Source organism: Aplysia californica, unplaced genomic scaffold (assembly GCF_000002075.1).
Source record: "Aplysia californica isolate F4 #8 unplaced genomic scaffold, AplCal3.0 scaffold00546, whole genome shotgun sequence".
NCBI classification, from domain to species: Eukaryota; Metazoa; Mollusca; class Gastropoda; order Aplysiida; family Aplysiidae; genus Aplysia; species Aplysia californica.
The window spans coordinates 249,567-271,226 of record NW_004797816.1 but is presented as its reverse complement, the minus strand read 5'-3'; the positions used below and the strand labels follow the sequence as shown (position 1 = coordinate 271,226).

Sequence of the window (21,660 nt, the reverse complement as noted above, 5' to 3'; positions counted from 1 at the left end):
AAACGCGTCAAGTCTTTTTTTCTCCTCGGCAACTGATCATTATTATAATGATAAACTAGTCTTGACATAGATCTTCGTAATGAATTGTGCGCTTGTCTATGAAATCAAAAGTTGCCGTTATGCTAGGATCTACACAGCAACACAACTTTGTGGTAAACAATCGAGATGACACAGGAATGCATTTGAACGAATCTGTCTTTTTTTTTTGCCGGCATTTCAGGCACTATTTGTGACTTCTCTTTATACATTACTTGCTCAGTGCCTGTAATTATCTACACAAAACCTCATGTTTGCTATATAACGAACACTTGGATTCAACGAGATTTTAGGTCAGGCCTGGCGACTTCGTTGAATCCGAGTTCCACTGTACAGGCACCTGAAAGTTCAGTGAAAGAAAGCAGTTCTTATTGGTCTCGCACAATAATGGCTTCTTGGTTTTTATACCTTTTAATTTTAATGATTCATGGTCAGCCCAAAAGATGGACGTGTGCGTGGGTGGCGACGTCCACATCAGGCAAGCAGGGATCACAAGAATGCCATGGCCAGCAAACAGTCCCGACTTCAACCCCATTGAGAATATGTGGGGTGAACTTGGCCGGAAAGTCCAACAGTACCGGCCACCATCAGCTAACCGACAAGAGCTGCAATCAAGGCAGCGTCGCCACATGGTGTTGATGGTGGTGGCAATGAAGGCCTGGGGAAGGTTTGCCCACTTCTGCTGCAGGATCTGTTGCAGCTCTTGTCGGTTAGCTTGTGGCGGCCGCTACTGCTAGACTCTCCGGCCAAGTTTACCCCACACATTCTCAATGGGGTTGAAGTCGGGACTGTTTGCTGGTCATGGCATTCTTGTGATCCCTGCTTGCCTGATGTGGACGTCGCCACCCACGCACACGTCCATTCTCAATGACAATGGTTTCTTGATTGGACGCCTGGCACGGATGTTGGCAGCTTCTAGAGGATGTCGACTGGCCTGGGAGCTCACCGCCGTGTTGGTAGCAGCACGCAGACGATGCCTGATGCTGTTGGCTTTCGCAGGGCCTGCATGCGGACATATTGGTCCTCTCTCTGAGTGGTCTTCTTGGGTCGACCTGCACGTGGGCGGTCTTGGGCTGATTCAGTGGCTTGATGGCGCTGCTTCAGGAGGACAATGACAGAATGTGACACCGCAACTGCAAGCCTTCTGGCAACTTCTCTGGGTCCAACTCCATCATGCAGCCATGCCATAGCCCTCGCACGATCAAAGTCTCTCAGCTTTCGTCTTGGTGGCATGTTGATGCGATACTGAATTTTGCGCAAACGGCGGCTTATTGCCACCAAAGTGAACACAGTTCAAGACCATACTTCATTTTATCACGTGCACCAGCCGAGGAATGTCCTTTGTGTTGCACACAAGTCGATAAAAGCAGCACATTTGGCTAAAATTCCCCGAGGATTCCCGTACTGCACGTGGTCATTTTGCCCCTTTAGGAAGCGTTGCAGTACGCATTGTTAACCCATTAATATTTTCAGAGCAAACAATTTTAAAATATTTCTTGCTGTCTTTTTTTCAGATTAAAAAAACAATATTAGGGCTGACTGTCAAGGTGGTCCTTTAACTTATGTTTAAGTCTGTAGACCTCATAATAACCAGCGTATTTTACATCCCCATTGACACAACTTAGATCATGTAGGAGGCGGGCTTCCGACCCTGTCTGTCAGGGCCAACTCGGGCTAAGACTAAGAGAGATACAACATCCCAGCAGAAAGACCGAGATACTCGCTAAAAAATGCTCCACTCCGGAAACAAACTCGGATCTCCTTACGTGCGACAACGAAGCGCCTAGACGTTATGTTATACCACAGATGCTGGACACCAACGTTTAGAGGAGATGAACGTTTGTTGTTGCAGAAAAATTGTCCACTGTGACTAATGGCCCAGTTACACGCAGGGGCCTAATGATAAACTGTACAAAAACTGGGCGATCTAGCAATCATACGATAAATCTTTAGGTGTGACCAAAAATTGTACAAAATTTGGACCGTGGCTTGGAGACTCGGTCGAGAAATCAAGCGCTGCTTGATATTTTTTGCGCGATCACGTTCAGATTAGGAGGAGACGTGCTGTGACATAGAGTCACTTTGAAACTTGCCGCCGCGCAGGATTAAACTTAAACTTGGGTCGCAAAATTAAAAAAATAAAATCATCGCATCTGAAAACTGATTTCATATTCGGAATCTAGAGATACAGTGTTCGTTCTTCAGTCATTCATTAGGTCCCGGGCTCGAAACCTTCACACAGAGTGCAGGCAAATCGATGTCGTCACAAAGAAACATGGTGGACTTACGACGTGGAATCTCCTCGGTCGAAAGAAAACTGGACAATAGACTGGAACGGGTAAACAGACAACACAGTTCGATAAAACGGACAGTTCTCGCATACGACGAATCTGATACAATTTATCGTTGTGTGTAACCGGGGCTTAAGAATAAGATGCTTCAGCTTGGGTTGCATGTTTTTGCAGGGCAAGCTATTCCTTGGATTCCAAATTTGCCTTTATTCAAGGGTTTGGGACTACAAGGTAGGTAATTTTTTGGCTTTCCAGTCCCTGATCCCATAATCCACAAGGATCGTAGGGGCGCCGTACATGTAATAACAGAGAGCCTTGTCAGGTGCCTCCACTTTTCACTTTAAAAAAAAATTATTTTTTAAAAAGTGAGCACCCGAGTTTGGATGAAGGATTTCCCTGTCCATTTTGCAAAAGAACAACCGATCCGGTATGGTATCCTATCATGCAGCGAGTCTTGGGCTGGTGAAGCCTGGCGGCGCCCATCCCTCTCCAGGCTAGGCCACAGCCAACTTCCTCCAATACCCAGGCCTTGACCTCGAGCACGTGGTCGTTGTCCTTCCTTTGGGAAGTCTCGTGTGCTGTTTCTCAAATCTGCTATTGAGAGGATTCAGCGCTGGATGTCAAAATTAAAAAGTCTTTATATGTGGTGGTCCAGGTCAGCACTCAAGAAGGTCCATATAAACCTGGTCTTGTGCTTTTCCGTTTGACATTGTATTTTGGTACCGTAAATTAGTAACCGTTGTACATGACTTGCAACACAATCAGGTCACTACTACTACTACTACTACTACTAGCAAAATTAAGAACTGGTCACTTCTCTGGGCTTCGGGCCTACTACTATTATTACAAATAGTACAAACAGAACAGACAAACTATCAGATCTGTCCATTGTGCAGCGAGAAGCCCCAAGATTTGGAACACTGTGGTTGCAGAGATGCCCCGTTACGGAGGTCCGGCGGTGACATCTCTCTGGGGAAGATTCAGGGAGGCTGGACTGCCTCATCCGCTACCCAAGAGAGGCCAGGTCATTCATTTTAAGTATAAGTGCCACAGAGTAGAGGTGTTACAAATGTACTAGCGTGTAAAAAACAGACAAAAGGAGGAAAGATAAGGACGATAGAATAGATGTCTGATAGAACAGGAAAGAAGTTAATTACACAAGAGCATCTGCCAACCACCCATCCTTGTAACTTGACGTTGTAACTGCTGTGCCATGTAAAGAAACCACAGCAGGTGGTTGGTGGGTGCTCTGGTGTGGTGTGCTCCTTTATGATCAAATATCTGTCTCCTCCTTTTTTGTGTTTGTTACAGTTACTCTCTTGTAATACCTCTTATCTTTGGAACTTGTATAGCCTAATTGTGTTGCAAGTGCTGTACAATAAAAGGTTTACTAAAACAAAAAGAAACCACAGCCGTGAGCAAATCTTTTGACACATTCCACTCTCAGTGTTCCTCCACTCAACCTCAGGGCAGGAGACCGCAGATATTATGTAGCCTACATGTATACATGTGTATATGCCTCAAAACTCGAAGGAACTGGTTTTTGTGTATGTAGCATAGCAACTACCTCCAGAACTGAAAAGTGAAGGGGTGGAAATGGAAAGGGGCAACGCTAAATTTTAGATGTAATAGGTTGCCTAGTTTTGTACATGTATTTCTCCAGGACCTTTGAATGTTGAAAAAAGAGTGAGCACTTTTTTTCTGTATTTATTGCGATGCATGCATTTATTTATTTTCATTTTCTAATTTCTAGGATTAAAATGGTCCAAAATTTGTTGATTTTTCAAACAAAACTGGTTCTATGAACCGCAGATTATTTAGGTGCTGGATAAAATAATTGAAGGAGAGTGTATGTGAATGCCAACTTCATTCTTATTCTGTATACGGGATTAAAAATAAGGATTTTTTTTTGGGGGGGGGGGGGGGGGTAGTTGGCCAGAGAATTGATAAAACTTGATGTAATGGGCAAAAGACATATGTGTAGATTCTTAGTCTTAAAACCTTAGAACAAGTACAATGAAACTCAAATACATTAATAAAGTTGTTGGGCCTGACCTTCAATTTAGCTGAATCTGAGGGTTCATAGCAATTTGACCATCAAGCTGCATTGCAGTATAGGGTCTAGCATACGGCACTGTTTGATCCTCAGACTAGCACGCAATTCATTACATACATGTAGTTGCATTATACATATATTCTATGTCTAAGCTAGCCTATCATAGTGCAGTAGCCAGGGAGGGGAGGTATGATTGTGAAGTGTCTGAGTCTCTGCTGACATTCCACAGCTAAAACACTAGTTGTTCCTAGGCCCTTCTCCTAGACACACGCAGTATCACTACAGCCACAAGTCTGCTCAATTTCCATCCGACCTCTCCCGATTCTGGCACAAGCCGCCATACATGTAATTTCTTGAGGGCTTGTCAGCAAAGCACATATTGTGTTGGTGTGAAAGAAGGCTTGTGATCGGTAGCATAAGATGTATGCAACAGATTAGGGTAAGACATGAAATGATCCACAGTGTATGTGCGATCTATGGTCCCTTGGACTTGGAATAGAGTAGTTAAGCTGAGATTGGCGGCACCATGCAATTAGATCCACCAACAGTCGTGGCAGCATTGACAGCATTATTCAACGACCAAAGAGAGGATGAAGGCACGACATCACACACAATGGAAAAACCAAGGGAAGCTCATGTCTCTAGAGGGTCGGGGAGAGACAGCAAACCTGCATGGAAAAGCTAGAAGAATATCCAACCAGCTGATAGCTGGCACGATCAGCAAGCAGACCCTTTCATGGATCCTGGAGAGGAGGAATGAGCAGCATGGCATTGTGCCACCTACACTGATGCCTATTCTCCAACTAAGTACAATGTAAATAGTAAGCTGCAGGAGAAAAATGCACAAAGCCTCATTAGTGGGAGCTCTTTGCCAGGAGAGATTTCATTGAATCGGAGTTTACTCATTGAAGTGCTTATTGAATCCTGAGTTATTTTGTTGACTTTAATGAATTAAAAAAAAACCCACACCCCCCCCCCCCCCTTCCCAGGGAATCTGTCTCCTTTTGTTGAATCTGAGTTTTTGTGGTATTCAAGTTTGTTGTATCTAAGTTTCACTGTATCAACAAGCAGGTAAAAACTGCCTTTTTTGTTTTTGGTTAGGTAAGTGTTCTATGTTGATCGAAACTGCATAAGGTCAAATACGCGCATGGGACACAGCATTTTGAGTTTGGTAGCGGTAGGAATTAATTTTGAATTTTGCCTGGGTGGCAGCTGAAGCCTACTGTTAATGTTATCGATTTTAGGACCACCAAGGGATTTTTAAACTGCACAACTTGCACACGGGACCTCCAAATTTTTTTTCGCCCATATCCGAGAAAAGGTTATGTTAGATCTTAGGGCCTACCTACCCTAAGATCAGAGGTATGGTTGAAAGGCAGCAGTAAGGAGGAGCCAGGAGTAGCAGTAGAGAGAGTCAAGAGCCCAGAGGAGGGGGTACAGAAAGTGGAGAGGAAAGCAGATGACATAAAATAATTAGAAGGCAGGAAAGGTGGTGAAAGGAGAACATTTCAAAGAAGAACATTTTCTGTCACTGTCGGGGAAGAATGCGGGACTTATTGAAGGAGAAGAAGCAAACACCGTACCTCTACACCATGAGAACCCCCCCCAAAAAATGCCTTTGAAATTACGTGTCATGCTCATAACACCAAAAGATATACATGCGCACTCATATGACCCTATGAAGTTGCGAGAGCCATACATCACTTACAAAGAAGAAAAAAAGAACATACCATGGGCGCTCAAGAGAAAGACTACCAAATTAATAAATTTTATTGATATTTCATCCCACAATCATTTCAACCGTACGTTAACCTTTTGCTAGTCTCTTTATTTACAGATTGAAATCAAAATGAAACCAAAGAAGTCTTAAAACATGCAGTTGCAGTCTGCAAATCTGATTAAGTATGACTTGATTTTTTTTTAGGTGCGTCTTCTGACTGACCATGCATATTAAATGTGTAGAAAAGGTTGAAAATTGGTCAAATGATTTTTGGGGATTATTAAGTTACAAAGTTGATAGTTGGAAAATTTCTTTTTGAGAAAACATAAAAGTTTGGAAAATATTTCTATTGCACCCTAAATGTATCAGACTAGCATTCAGTGTTAGGATGCAGAGGTTGAAACTGAAATAACACTACATGAACTTCAATTGCGGTCACAATGCAACGGTTGAAATTGAAATTATTATACTACATGAACTTCAACTGTAGTCAGTACACGATGGTTGAAATTATATTGCTGGGTATGACAGTGCACTTAACTCAAAGCAAGAGCACGCAGACGTTTATGGCACTGCCCATATTAACCAAATGGAAACATGCCGCGTCTTTTGAAGTTTGTAACATTTTTAAAACAACCTTTTCAGTGGTCAATGATACTCAAAAATAAAAGCAGAGACTGAAACTTGAAAATTGCTATCAAAAAGCATTCCACATACGAACAAGTATATTTTCAATTCAATTTCATGGAACAAAATAAATCATACTTTTATATACACGAATTTGAAACAGTTTGGCACAGACACACATCATTGTCATACTGACAATAAATGATAAATTACATACACATAGTCATGTAGATATGACTCAAAAACCTTTCTCACAAAGAACATACCACAATTTGTAAAAAAATATATGGCAAATTTATGAACCAACCATTTCATGGTGATAAAACTGAAATAAAACGTTTCCAAATTTCACTTTCAACAAACTGCAAAAATGAATGCATATGTTATGAGTTACATTCAACTGAAGACCACAGAAATGTCTCTAAATGTGCCTTTGAACTTGAACTTTTACTACTTTAAGAATTCTTAAAAGTTGTCACCTTAATCTCTGCAAATGTTGCTCTATTTTAAATCTAGATATCTACACATTTTCATAACATTTTTTTACTGACACAAAAACAATGAAAAAAGAGATTTTGAAAAAAAAAAGTTCAGCCACCATAACAGGGTCTTGGAGAACTGCTATGAAAATCAACACACTGGGTAATGGTACAATTAGTTTTCCAAAACTAAAATATTGATCGAAACAGAAATTGTGACAAATGCAAATAATACTTAAACCCATATCACACTGACCCTCAAGTATTATTACTATTAGGTGTCACAAAATAAAATTCAAAGTTCATGCAATCATATTTTTCTAGTAGTATGACTGCCAGCACATTAACACAGAGAAAGAAGCCCTGCAGAAAGGATGAGTTACTTTATAAGCCACAAATAAATGCACAGGTAAATCTATAAGGTAGTAAAGTAAGATATAATGAACCAATCGGCTTCCTGATGTTGTGCATCCAATTGTATTGGGGCTTTTTCTTAGAAAGAACACTACATTTTTTAAATTTTCAGTAAGTACATGTACAGATCTCACTAATCAAAGAATACACAAATAAAAGGCCCTTTGACATTTTGTTAATTATTCCCTCTAAATGTCATGTGTCTGTAGTATGTAGTATAGTATAAGGTTCTGTGTACGCTTGACCATTACAAAAAATAATTCCCCAAAAATGTCTCATCAGACATGGGTTTTAAAATTCACTCTGAAAATTATATAAAATGACAACTTATTTACACCGCTGCTTATTCGTCACAACTGAACAGCATTTGAGTCTTTAAAAGGACCCTGGCATAATAACTTTTAAAAACCAATATATATATATATATATGTACGTACCCTATCTTGATTCAAACAAACGCTGTCTTCACCTACAACAACACAACAGGTAATTCCTGAACCATTTCAATGGATTTGGAAAAATGTATTCAACACACAACAGCTTACATCACATGAATCATATATTCTCTATCACAACAATCACGGGTGGGCACTCACTCAACTTTCCTGGCATTCTGGATTTTGGATTTGTTATAGAATAAGATCAAGAGTGGAGTGCCTTGCTCCTGAAATGAAAACCTAAGAATTTTTTCCTAAGAGCTGAACTCAATCTCGAACAATCAGCTTGACCCATATATAAAAATACACGCACTAAAACTTTCTACCACATAATTATGACTTAGCAAAATGGATTTTTCATTTGCAAGAACACACAGGGTTTATGGTGAATGAGGAGAGGTAGTCACACGCTTTCTTCGGCTAGATTTTGATTTTATCCACACAAAGTATGCAATAAAATTCATGCACACACATCTCAACAAACAAAAGAGCAGTCATGCTGAAAAATGACAGCAGACTGGCAATGTAAGAATGTGCCCAAGTGAATGGAATGTCTTTCTCCATAGAAATACTTCAAAACACGTTGAACTGAAACCCCAAAAGGCTTTTGAATTTGAAATGTTATCTTCAAAGAGACAAAAGCTGACATGACGACAAAATTTTCCCTATATTTTAAACTCATCTCTGTCTAAACATGAAAATGCCACTCTCTCAGTCTTAGCTCTGCCTTTTCTTTCAACTCCTCCATCCTTTCAAAACAATACAGTTCAACCTGCTCTGACACTAACAACCACCCTGTCCAAAACAATCACTTCCGTGCAAACAACCACTTCCCATTTCCCCTCTTGCGTTGTTTCATAACATTACAATGACACTGTCCAAGACTTCCACCTGTCTAAGAGAACCACATCTTTCCTTGACAATGGGTGGCCGCTGTGGACAATTTCTACAGTAGTGCAATTACATCCAGACTTCGTTACAATTTATAAAGACATTCTTTACATGCATCCATAAATTATCCCACAATAAATGTTGACCATGACTTTAATACAATGTACATGTCCCTCTTAAATTCCCTCTTCATAATAAAGTCACTAAATTTGTTAGTAGGCTACTTCAATCATAGTTGAATAACAAAAAAAATATAAGTGGACATTTTTTTTCCTATACAGCATAACATGGCTTCACAATGCACAAAATTAAAAACAAGCAAAACGCTGAACTCAAGATGGTCACTCAAAAGATAAAATGATTTTTAAAATCACCCCATGCTGAATAGGTCAAAAGGTTGTGAAACATACACGAGCGACTCGCATGAAAATTGAAATTGAAGAACAAAACTGAAGAGGAAAAACCTCAATCAAATGCTTTCCTCAGAAATGTTGAAAAGTGGTGGGTTGGACACGGAAATTAAACCAAAAAATCCCTCAAATCAGACACTCACATTGTAGACACAGTGCTGATAAAAATGCAAAATTGATGTAACAATAAAGGTAATTAACACTTTCTAAACAAGTTTCCCATATGGAAAAACATGGTTAAAGTAATGAGGAAGAAGTTTACACACTTGTGTAAGAAGTAATGATTGAGCACAAAAACCAATAATAACCTCACTTTCACTTGCATAGCAAGAAATAAAAATCATTTTAAATTAAAGCATGCCCTCTCTTCCTTAGTACATTTGATCCTCCATACTATAAATTAAAAAAAAAAAGAAAACGAAACACACAACTTATTTTCTTCACTCCATATGAACTTCAAACGATGGAAGATGTGAAGAGGCACTTTTGTTATAAAGCAGCACTTCAACGCAATAGAATTCTTGAGATGGCAAATACTTTTATAACACCTTAAAACGTGCATACCCCAACCCCCCCCCCATCCCAATCACATTGACACCACTGGAAACATTTTTATAAGCCTAAAACATTGTAAAAATAGATAATGTACACATTTTTTTCAAATCAAAACATTCATTGTTAAATACTTAAGAAATTCACAACTTCCTTACAAAAAATATTAACTTACTAAAAAAAACACCCCACAAACGATGCACAAAAATAAATTTCTTAAATTTAGTTCCAACACAAATAACTTTCATAATGAATCCAAAATTTCTTAAAGATGATTTTGATTTATTCTTTCCCAGTTAATATAGTAAATTCTGGCCCACCGACTGAAGTCTCTCATAACAAAGCATTGTCCGTCAAAATAAAAAGCTGATGGAAGCAATAATGTCAAAACACAGATCATTGCACCTGGAAGACTTAATGCGAGTTACTTTGATATTTTTCATTACATACATCTATGAATATGAGGGACACAATGGCATTACACCTATCGGCAACAGTCAGATCTACTTAGTAATGGCAGAAAGTCAAACTAAAATTATGAGGATTAGTGAACCTTTGCTGAGATTTAACTTGGCTCTATCAACAATAATATCTCTTCATCAATCACATTGAAACCCCAAAGTATCTGAACATTTTAAGCTTCATTCCTTTGGAAAGACCAAAATTAGGTAGGCCCTATTCATTTTCTATGTATAAGTTTTCTCCTTACACTGTCTCTTTTAAGTAGTTAGATAATTATGATGTGAAAAGAGTTAAGTGTTCAAAGTTCTCCGAGGTAAAAACCTGTGGTAAGACAATGAGATAGACAACTGAAGAGGAAAGCTTTAAAGAGAGGCTACGTGCCACTGGAAGGATTTACAGAAAGACCTGGAAAAATCTGGAGTTAATCAAGAGTTAGAACTAGAGTAGGGAGATAAAATTGCCTATAATTTTTCTTCCAGTCCCAGTTTCTCTTCAGTGCTCGAACTTCATTTGATCAAATATGCACTGGTGATTCCGATGAAATCATCAAATATTTTTGGTAAAATGGCATTTAGCCTCCCTTTAGAACTTCAATGGCAAGCTGCAAACACTTAACAACAAAAACATGAGAATTTCAAGAGGAATTTCTGAGCATATGGTTGGGCGACACCGATTACATGATGATCTGTGGGTCTGGGACGGATTCTCCTATAGACTTGTGTGGCAAAATTCGACCACCATTGATGTAAAGTTCATCCTTTACGATGACGTCTTCTCCAAGTACTGTCACATTTTCCATACGTACCTGTGAAAAGAATATTAACCATACTGACCGTTAAAAAACTTCATTCAATCATAAGAACATGTCCTTATCATAGAAGCCAACCCCCCCCCCCCCCCCTCCCAAACAAAATATAAGTAAAGAGAAGAACATTGAAAGTTATTTAGCGACAGGCACAACCGAGAGAAAGAAAAGAGGTAGGACCTACCAGTTGCACCCTCAAACCAATCCACAACCATGGCAAGAACATAAACAAAATCAACACAGTAAGGAAAGAAAATATTTGGTTGAAAAAATACAGAAGCCAAAAGAAAAATAGAATAGACATGAACAAACCAAACCCCATAAAACAGTAGAGTGATATTCATAAAATGGTATCGAGACTTTCATCTCTATAATTTTAACACAGGTCATCAATTTACACCAAACGCACACAAACACAAATCTTTACAGGCTACAGCACATGGCTGACTAAAAATACCTACCCAGTTCCCAACTACACACTTCCAGCCTATAATACATGACTCCAACCATGAGTGAGACTTGATATGTGCTTCTTTCAAAACTGTGCAGCGCTTGATGCACACTCCATCCTCAATGACCACATTTGGGCCAACAGTGACATTGGGCCCTATTCTACAGTTGTTGCCAATTTTAGCACTGGGATCCTGGAAAAATTACATACAATTATAACAATGACATAAAATTGTCCATTTATTAGGTTTGTTGTATGGAATCCTGGCACACAATGAATTAAACCTAAGTATACTGTACCACCGAGACAAAGTTTTTAAAAATAATCCTTTTACTCCTTCATTAACACATTACACCCTAAGGGTCTGGACCGGAAGTCCATTGTTAGATCCTAAGCAAGGGGAAAGAACCCACCTCCTGTGAATACAAGCCTTTAAAAAACACATTTTAAAAATACTAAACAAATTCCAAAAATCCTGAAAAAATAAAAGTTAAAACAAAAAATGAATGTAGTTTCAGAAAAATATAACTTTATGTATGCGCAAACAGTTGGAAATGTTCTAACTTTAGTTCAATCGGGTTGTCCGACCCGTCACTCTCACTCTCAGCCTCGCAGTCGGGCCCTAGATCTAAATTCTAGATTTTCTACATCTGATCAATCTGAATCGCCCCAAACTCTTGCTACAACGTTTTCATCCAAATCTGAGTAATCTGATTTGTCATATGCTTGTTTTTGCTAAAATCCATCGTTTTTTCTTTTTTCAAACTCAATTGTGTTGCTTTTCAACAAGTCGAGACACCTTCGATGTGTCGGTAACGCGATCGCACTTCGTTTGGCTCTAATACTAAAACTACTGGCCCAAAAAATTTTGTTTCAGTATCAAACGACAGAAGAAACTTTTTGCTATAACTATACAAATCAAAATCTCGGCCCCAGAGTCTCGTCGGGGCGAGACTTCGTTTCTAAAGACGCTAGGTCGGCGCGGGCGGTTGCGGGCGAGTCAGGGTGGAACGCGTTTAAGGGAATTCTCGGGCGGTCGCGTGCGAATTAGGGTGTAATGTGTTAAAATCTCAAATTTGGGATACCACAGACTTCCACGTTTACTAAATTCAATAAAACAATATACAATAATTAAATAAAAAACCCTCATACAAACAGACAAATGAGAATCTGCAATTTCTACTAGCATCTCATTCAATATCCCCCCCCCCCCCCAAAAAGGCACACATCCAGGCAAATGAAAATCTCACCCTTTTCAGTCTTCTCCAAAAGATACATAATTCTCATAATTTGAAGAGGGAAGAGCTTCTTTGCACCACTGATTTAATACATTCATGCGTTTACAGATACAAAAAGCACACAAAAGCAAAACTCACTATCAAAACATTTCCCACAATTCCTGGGCCTTGGTGCAATTTTTCAGGTTGTCTCTGTTTCAAGGAAGTCAAATACAAGCACATTCCCGTCAGGAAATCTTTAGGCTGCCCAACGTCCATCCAGAAACCTAACAAAAAACAAATTGCCTTAGAAATTAACATATATATATATATCGATTATCCAGTACTCACATACCTTGACCACATTACTGGCCTTTCTCAAAAAGGAAATCAATCAAGAAAAAAAGTCGAAGAATTATTGTAGTTGATACAACAGACAGCACAAGAACAATCCTGACTAATAATAATAATAACAACAACAATAATAATAATAATTTGGAAAAAAAAAACAAAAACAATAATCCTGATTAATAAACTTAATGTAACAAAGGCGAACACTGAATACTCTTTCAGGAAACTACCAACAAGTTAATTTTTCATTAAAATTAACAGTAAATGTCTTCATTTAGCTCTAACAGGCCGGTTGAAAAACGCATCAACTTCAGTGAACACTAACAAAAAAGCTATCATGGATCAGAATTTCACCTTGCAATTCCATTGCAAACAGCTGGCTTTCTCCAGCCATGAAAGGGAAAACTTCCTTCTCAATGGACGTTGGTTGGAGCTGAAAAAAAAAAGTCCCCCAAAAAACATTTTAATAAAGTGAAAACCTTTGATACTGACTACTAAGTGTACGACTCAGTCATTTGTCACTCTTCAAAACAGCAAATGGCAGAGTCTTACACAAACTCATGAGGACTAGAAAGACAAAAAAGGAAACAAAAAAATTTTAAAAGGAACAAGACCCCCCCCCCACCAGTAAAATGCTTGTTACTGTATACAAAAGCAGTAAACAATGAAAATCAAACAAACTGAATTTCAAGAGTACTGTACACTATTTTTTATTGAACCCCCCCCCCCCCCCCCCCCCCGCAATACTGACACGGTGGGAAGAAACTGCAACTCTGCAACTTCAGTAGAACTCCTCAAAATGAATCAATAAATAATGCTTAACCGAACACATAAAAAGGGCAAACTGTGAATATAAAAGTAAAGGCATAATTCAGTTGTCTTACCTTTATCCTTTTCAGTATGGATGGACTGAATATGTACATGCCAGCATTGATTTTGTTTGAGACATACTCCTGAGGCTTTTCAACAAATCTCTGGATCTGTCCGTTCTCTGCATCATAAACCACTACACCATATTTGGAAGGCTCATCAACTTTTGTTACCTGTTTTGAAGTAAGGATATATCATAATTCAACATAAGTCACATCAGTATGATCTCCCCCCAGTAAACAGTTTACTAGATTCGAAGAAGAAACAACAGAGAATACAAAAACTAAACCATCCTCTTCAGAACACAAATCATGGAACGGTGGTATTAAAATCAATGAAAAGCTATCAATTAAAGAAGTATATGATACTAAATCCGGTTGTCCTGCAGATTTTGGTTTAAGTGGACTTAACTGTACTACATAGTAGCAAGAATTCAATTCTGTACTAATATAATGGGGGCTCTTGTGGCCTAGAGGTTAAGGTGTTGGCCTCTCATTCAAAATGTCCAGGGTTCGAATCCGGGTAGCGACCGAGAATTTTCTTCTAAAAGTTTGTCTCCTTTCACCTCATTTCCTGCTCTCTAGCAATTTTCTGTCATCTGCTTTCGTCTTCTCTTTCTGCCCCCACCCCCTCACCTCCTTGGCCCCTTCCTCTGGGCTCCTGATTCTTTCTGCAGCCTTCCTACTGCTACTCCTTCGCTTCTTCTTACTGCTGTCTTTCAGCCACACCCCTGATCTTCTGGTAGGAAAGATCTACACCTAGCCTTCTCGGACAAGGGTGAAAAATCTCGGAGGGCCCGTGTGCAAGTTGCGCACATTAAAGTTCCCTTGGTGGTCTAAAATTGATTAGAGTAGGCTTCGGCCGCCACCCGCTCAAAATTCAAAATTTCCTATCAACTGAAAATATTAGGTGTGTCCCGCTCGCTCATATGACCTATGCAGTCACGAGCGCTGTAAAACACTTTACAAAAAACCCCCAAAAAACTAACATAATAGCCAAAACAGAAAATTATGTCAGCCAATACATCAACAAATTTTTTTCAACCAGTCAGTTTTCTTTAGGATATTCCGTCAAATTTATATCCCATGACTGTCACAATCCTAAAGTCCCATATAAAAAGGGGAAACAAATACAGTAATTTGAAAAAGAGTGACACTCACAACAATGGTTCCTTCTCGACCATGGTTTTTGTGAAAGAGAACCATGTCTTTGAATGGAAAATCACAGATGATGTCGCTGTTAAGCACAAAGAAAGGATCATCGTCAGCACTGAGAATATCCCTGGCCAGGGCCAAAGGACCAGCTGAAAACAAGACAGAAAAACAGTATGATTAAAGTGAAGTGAAATATAATAAACAGAGACAACAATTATATATATATAATGTTTGGTCACATAGCAAGATATTCCGAAATGTCAGGAAAGAAAGCAAGACCTCCTTAACATTCTCACACTCCCATTTACTCACTCAATCTTTCTCACTATTTTATATTCATTCTTCTTAAAAACTTACACAAACACACACCCTTAAATTCATATTACACAAAAACACACTTCCTATACACATGTTTTATTCTTAGAGGCACTTTCCTCTGCACAAAATGTTAATTACACTTCAGAAAATTTGCTGCAAATAAGAAGTCTGTCCAAAACATAAAAGATAAAGTTAACTAATGTAATTTCACTAGCCCTATTCCCAAGTCAAATAAGAAAGAACTTTCTCCTTCCTTTCTAAAGTGAAAGAGCAAGACGCTGGGAAGTTTTTTTGTTTATTGCTAAAAATATTTTTGCCTCATAATACGGTTACCCATATATGGAAAAGTGATGTGCTGCACCTCATGAGACCAGACAGATCAACTGCAGTTCGCAGCAAAAGCAATGATAAAAGCACAAAATAATGAAATGACAAAGAAATGAGATTGTTACTTTGTATGGGAATAAAGCAAACTGAATTAAGACTCCAGTTCTCTTAATGAATATTATATGAAAGTACTGATTACTCAAGATTTCTTTATTTGAAGCAAAGCAAAAGGGAAAAAAAAAGTATATATTATATAGCAAACAGCCAATGAGCACAATTTTCAGCAAATTTATCACGACAGCAAAGAAACTGAAGGTTGAACACCTCACCTGTTCCAAGGGGCTCATCCTCCAAGGATATGGAGATCTTCACACCAAGCTGTGGAATAAATGTCAGGATGATAGATTCCACATGGATCACTACTTTTATGTCAAAATCTTTAACTCACTCTTACAAATAAATTCTCATTCAGGTTGAGTTTTTTGCCTGAAATTTCATCTGTCTATTACCATGTAATACCAGACAACAAAAGATTGAAAAAAATACAAGTGACACAAATCAAGGCATTCTTTGTCGTAACTTAGCGTTAAATCACTAACTAGTCAAAGCCACCAAAATCAGAACTCATACTGTATCTTCTAAATCAACCTCAATATCTAATCTCTACAATTTTTAAAATTTTTTAATCACCAAACGGTGACATGTGAATCTTTTCCACACAATACAGCACTGTACAAACCAACCTGTTTTTGAACACTTTCTAACTCTTTCTCCATTTGCTCTGCTCTGTAACTCACTGCTAAGACAATGTGGGTCACACCAGCCTGTGCAACAAGAGAAAGACAAATGCATTCCATGATCTATAGGCGCAGATAGGGCATGCTAAGCTGAGAAAAAAAATGTAATTCAATTAAAAAACTTGCCATAAATTGCTGTTGATAAGCAAAGGAAAAAACGAGGAAATTTTTTTTTACGGACGAAGGTGGGTAAAAAAATCTTAATTATAAATCTGAACTCAAGCTTATAGAATGTTGAGGCTTCATTCCCAGTAATGTGAGCCTAACTGTGACAAGATGATATTAACGCAAACAGTTTATTAACTCTTTCACTACCAGGGGGGTTTTCTCACCGTGACCGGGCCCTATCTGTGACCTACTTTTTTATTCTGCCTACCGTCGGACAAATTAAAGATTTTAAAGTTCATTTTTTTCAAAATTGGCCACATGTATTATATACGGAAATAAAGTATAAATAATGACCTATCTCAACATGTTGCTAAAAACGATCAATCTGCAGCCTAAGATTTCATACTTGATTATTACAAAAGCATGTGCTGTGAAACATGGGCCCTCGCGGTCCAGCGCTACGAGTAACACGAGCCCTCAACATGGCTTGAGGTAGTGAAAGAGTTAAACCATGCATTTTAAAAGATTTTAACTATTACGAAACAGGCTGAACTAGAACAACTATACAAAGAAAAACCACAAAGTGACCTGAGTAATAAAAAGAATGACAACATGGTGACATTACCTATTTAGAAAAAAGCTACTGAATTAGCAGTTGGAGACTGGGTGAAACAGAACAGTAAAGATTTAAGACTGAATTATAAGACAGGTAATAAAAATCTGATCTTTTTAGAGGAAATAAATTTAATGTGGTCAGCTGCCAAAGGGAAACTGAGACAATTATATCACCACAAATATGAAATACGAAAAAGACATAAGTTGCACAAAAATTCAATGATGAGAGTGAAAACTCATAAAACACAACAAATCAAGCGACATCTGTCAGTATCTGAGGGATTCAAAGGTTGTCTTTGAAGTCTCAACAAACACAATTAAAATCGAAATTGTCTGAGACAGCCACCCATTGTTGAGGAAAAAAGTGGCCATCTTACATAGATCTAGTATCATTATAACATTAAACAAATAGCAAGCGGGAAATGGAAAGTGGCCATTTGTAATTTAAAGGAGGCGACTGTTAAAACAAGTTCTACTGTACAACACATTTTGAAAGGAAAGAAGCATAAAATACTTACATCAACCAGAGCTTCAAGTTGATGCAAAAGCATGGGTTTGTTCCCAAATTCAACAAGCGGCTTTGGGATACTCAGTGTCAACGGACGCAACCTTGTCCCGTAACCACCCACTAGGATTAAAGCCTTCATCTTTCTGTAAAAGAAATTTGTTTTAAAAAGCTACATGAATCGGCAGAAGAATTATTATATGTTTTGAGAAAGTGAACAGGAGGGACAGTAACATCTAAATATGTACAAAAGTAATGCATTAAGTAAATGAGGTGCAGGAATCAGTCAGGAAAAGTTAGAATCAGAAGAATCAGTCTTTCTTTGATGTAAACAGATTTTCAAAATCGAAATGTCACTGATCACAATCGCTGTCATGCTTACTATTATAACTATTATACTTATACAATACTTGAATCTCCTCAAGATTCCTACTCAAAGAACACAAAAGCAACAGGCACATTGCAAAGTAAAAAGACTGGGTTAACTAAAAGAAACCCAGTAAGAAAAACATTACAATGTCTACTCAACCTATTCAGTTGAGATCTAACTTCAAAAGTACAGCTTGTGAGCTAATAGTACAGTGGAGACCACTTATAGCGAGTCCTGAAATAATGAGAAGTCTGTTATAAAGACACCATTCTAAAACCCCATTTTTTTCCCTTCTTTATCTTTGTAAATAAAGTACTGCTATAACGCAATGAGACAAACTAACAAACACGCGAGTTGATTACATAGAATTATAGCGAAATATTACTGCTGCTGTGCACAGCGCATCTATAGGCCAATTATAAATGATGTACAACCTCGCCAGAGGAGAAACTTGTTGGTGATCCAGCGAACCAAATAATGGGAGAGCCCACGTGTGCCAACAATGAAGGCTGGAGCGAATGAGTGGGGAGGGTGTGGCATGCACAGACAAGCAGAACACATCGCATGACAGGCCAGCCTAGTCTAGTTTATTTGCGCCTATCATGCCTCTCACTTCTCCAATATGCGGGGATGGAGAGGTCACAGTGATGTGATGAATGGAGCAAATGTGTGACATGGGCAAGGTGTGGTGTGTACCCAATGTGTGTAAGCAGACGGAATGCACCACAGGGTGAGGTGGGGGCAGGGAGGGGGGGTGGGGGACACACAACATAGTGGGAGAGTTAGCCTAGAGTTCTTTTTGATCGGCAACGCCGAGCTGTCAACTCCGCTAGCGCTAGAGAAAGAAACCTGATTCGATTTTCGATCAAGTAAGACCAAGAGGTCATGTTGAAAAAATCATCATCAGGGGAGATAACAATTTTTAAAAATAAATAAACAGAATACCAAAGAAATTAGGTCTACTTTATTATTTCCCTTGAATTTATTACTGGATCCCTTATATGAGAATCCTGCTATTCTATATTTCGCATCAGTCCTTCCCTCTCGTTATACCAGGATCCCACTGTACTAGTGTTGATCATACTGAAAATTTGGCAATAATAATGAGATTAGTACTCCGACTTTGACTCAACTTCAGCTGCAAAATTTCTACAGCTGAGTTCAAAACAACCTCCATGAATCATGGAAAAAAATTAAAATAAATATAATCAAGATTCAAGGCCTCTTGAACAACATTATTTTTACAAACATTTAATTAGGCCCCTTGAAGCGGCCTAGCCCACCAAAGCAGCCTACCAACCTCAAGTCTTCGTTTTGCACTAGATCTAGATCTAGGCCTGGTCTACAGTATGCAGGCTAATATGCCTACTTTATTCTCCCTTATTAGGCCTATAGTTTACTACTGTACTACTAAAAACGGTATTTTTTTACTTTCCCTCCCGTCTCACACTCAGCTACCAGTTGTCTATTTTCTACTAAATATTGATGCGCTGAACACGAATATCAACTTCATTTCCGTCGCAAATTAATGGTTTTTGAAATATTTGATTGTTTTTAACCGAGATAGACATGCTTTGGACCAATCGGGGGGTTCCAGGGGGGCCTGCCCCACTGGGGTAAAAGAAAATCTGGGGGGGTTACAGGGGGGCATGCCCCCCTGTTTTTACACCCATAATTTGATATTTTACAGTTAGATTTGAAATTGTCTTGAAAATAATTGATTTGCGACAGTTTTAGTGGCTTTATTATGTGTGATCTGCAGCAAACAGTACAGCAGTTTGACCCCTGAAACAGTGCATCTGTGTGCGGGAGTGAAAGTAAAAATTTACCGTAAAAACAAACTAAAATCTAATTTTCTTAATAATCTCACCAGTTAGCCTTACACTCGCTCCCTTTTCTATCCTTTCCTCAATTCCTCCCTAGACAAAATGTGGCAATGAGCCAGATATTAGTCATGAGTACACACACATATATATATGTATGTATATCACTATCAGATAAGTGATAAGATCATAAAAGGCCTTCCCTCTGCTCTCCATCCTTTTTGTCTCACATCTTAAATCTCAAGAGAAATTACTAAAAAGGAATGCTAGTAGGCCGCCTAGACTAGATCTAGATCTAGATTCTAAGTCTTACTAAGATGCCGTGACCGACCAAACTCAATGACTCAATGATTGAAGTCCTAGATTCTACATGTAAGCCTACACTAAAATATTTGAGTAAATCTAGAGGCATAGATCTAGATCTAGATCTAGATCTAGATTCTAGAATCTAAATCTAGATTTAGAATTAGATTATAGAATCTAAACTCTAAACATACTTTGTCTTGTCCGCCAGAGTTGATCAAGAGTCTAGATTCTAGAAGATAAGATAGACTAAAAGACTGATATCCAGGAGGAGAGATGAAAAGTTGGTTTTCCCTGACGTTGGGACCAAGCAGCTATGAGCAGTCCTTTTCAAATAAAATTGATACAAGTAGGAAGACTGAAACTTCACCTTGTCCACCGCTCAATCTCACCTAAGTCACCGATCCTTTCAACGACAGTAAGAATGTACTGGGCTGCAATATATTTCAATCAAAGTCCCCGGTGAAAGCCAAGCAGGTGGGGAATGCCACGAAGCAAGACACAAGACAGACACACCCCGCGAAAACTTCCGGGTCATTGCAAGGGACGCGAAGGCGTGGCGACCGCGCCTCCAATGGGCAGATTCAGTGGGTTCTTAGCAGATGGCAACAGCTAAAATAAACAATTAAACAAACACACCCATTTTGTGAAAACCTGACTATAGCATCGTGATGAATGGCATTTGTATTTGATTGGGGACGTTTCCAATGCATGATGAAATCTTCATAAGGAGACCCCCCCCAAACCCCCCCCCCCCTCCTCCCAGCAATATATATTTCTCTTGAATGTCCGAGTAATGATTATAGTTCGTTTCTCTCCTCAAACTCAAGAGGTGGTATATTTCAATGGTAGCACTTTATTATGCATTTTAATGGTTTAATGTGGAAACCACCAATCTGATGGGCCTGGCTTTGATGCTTCAGTCCAGTCTCAGAGTAAACAACACAACAACTTTCTTTTTTGCCAGGGGGGGGGGGGGGGGGGATAAGTGTGTACGCGTTCTTTCAGTCTCAGGGCTAATCGTACGGCATACGGCATGCCTAAATATGTTATTGAAAGAAAGGGGCGGCTACAAATGGAAAACAACTGAGAATGGAACGTGCGTGAAAGAAGACTTTGCTATGACTATGATGATCAACACACTTTTCTTTTTTGTTTTTGGCGCACAGAATACACATTTTTCATCTATACAAGTTGATTTGGGTTTTTAAAAATCATTTTCAAATGCTTTTGAGGTGATGGGTTTAAAGAGGGAAAATGAACATATTATC

General features: G+C 38.8%; 1 protein-coding gene across 1 annotated transcript; it reads right to left on the bottom strand.

Moving 5' to 3' along the window:
• Window positions 1-6,123: 6,123 nt before the first annotated feature.
• LOC101848688 (mannose-1-phosphate guanyltransferase beta) lies at window positions 6,124-20,922 on the bottom strand. The gene is made up of 10 exons (XM_005106613.3): window positions 20,782-20,922; window positions 17,907-18,039; window positions 16,612-16,692; window positions 16,198-16,246; window positions 15,230-15,372; window positions 14,084-14,242; window positions 13,554-13,632; window positions 13,008-13,135; window positions 11,642-11,824; window positions 6,124-11,180 (listed from the first exon to the last, which is right to left on the bottom strand). The coding sequence occupies exons 2-10, from the start codon at window positions 18,033-18,035 to the stop codon at window positions 11,049-11,051; spliced, it is 1,083 nt and encodes a 360-aa protein (XP_005106670.1). The 5' UTR covers window positions 18,036-18,039; window positions 20,782-20,922; the 3' UTR covers window positions 6,124-11,048.
• Window positions 20,923-21,660: the final 738 nt, after the last annotated feature.

Excerpts from the sequence above, each read along its gene's own strand:
- LOC101848688 (XM_005106613.3), bottom strand. The coding sequence starts at position 18,035 with ATGAAGGCTTTAATCCTAGTGGGTGGTTACGGGACAAGGTTGCGTCCG. Across the intron at positions 16,247-16,611 it reads TAGAAAGTGTTCAAAAACAG|CTTGGTGTGAAGATCTCCAT; the intron begins GTTGGTTTGTAC and ends TTTATTCCACAG. Across the intron at positions 13,136-13,553 it reads GTTTGCAATGGAATTGCAAG|GTTTCTGGATGGACGTTGGG; the intron begins GTGAAATTCTGA and ends GTTTTTTGTTAG.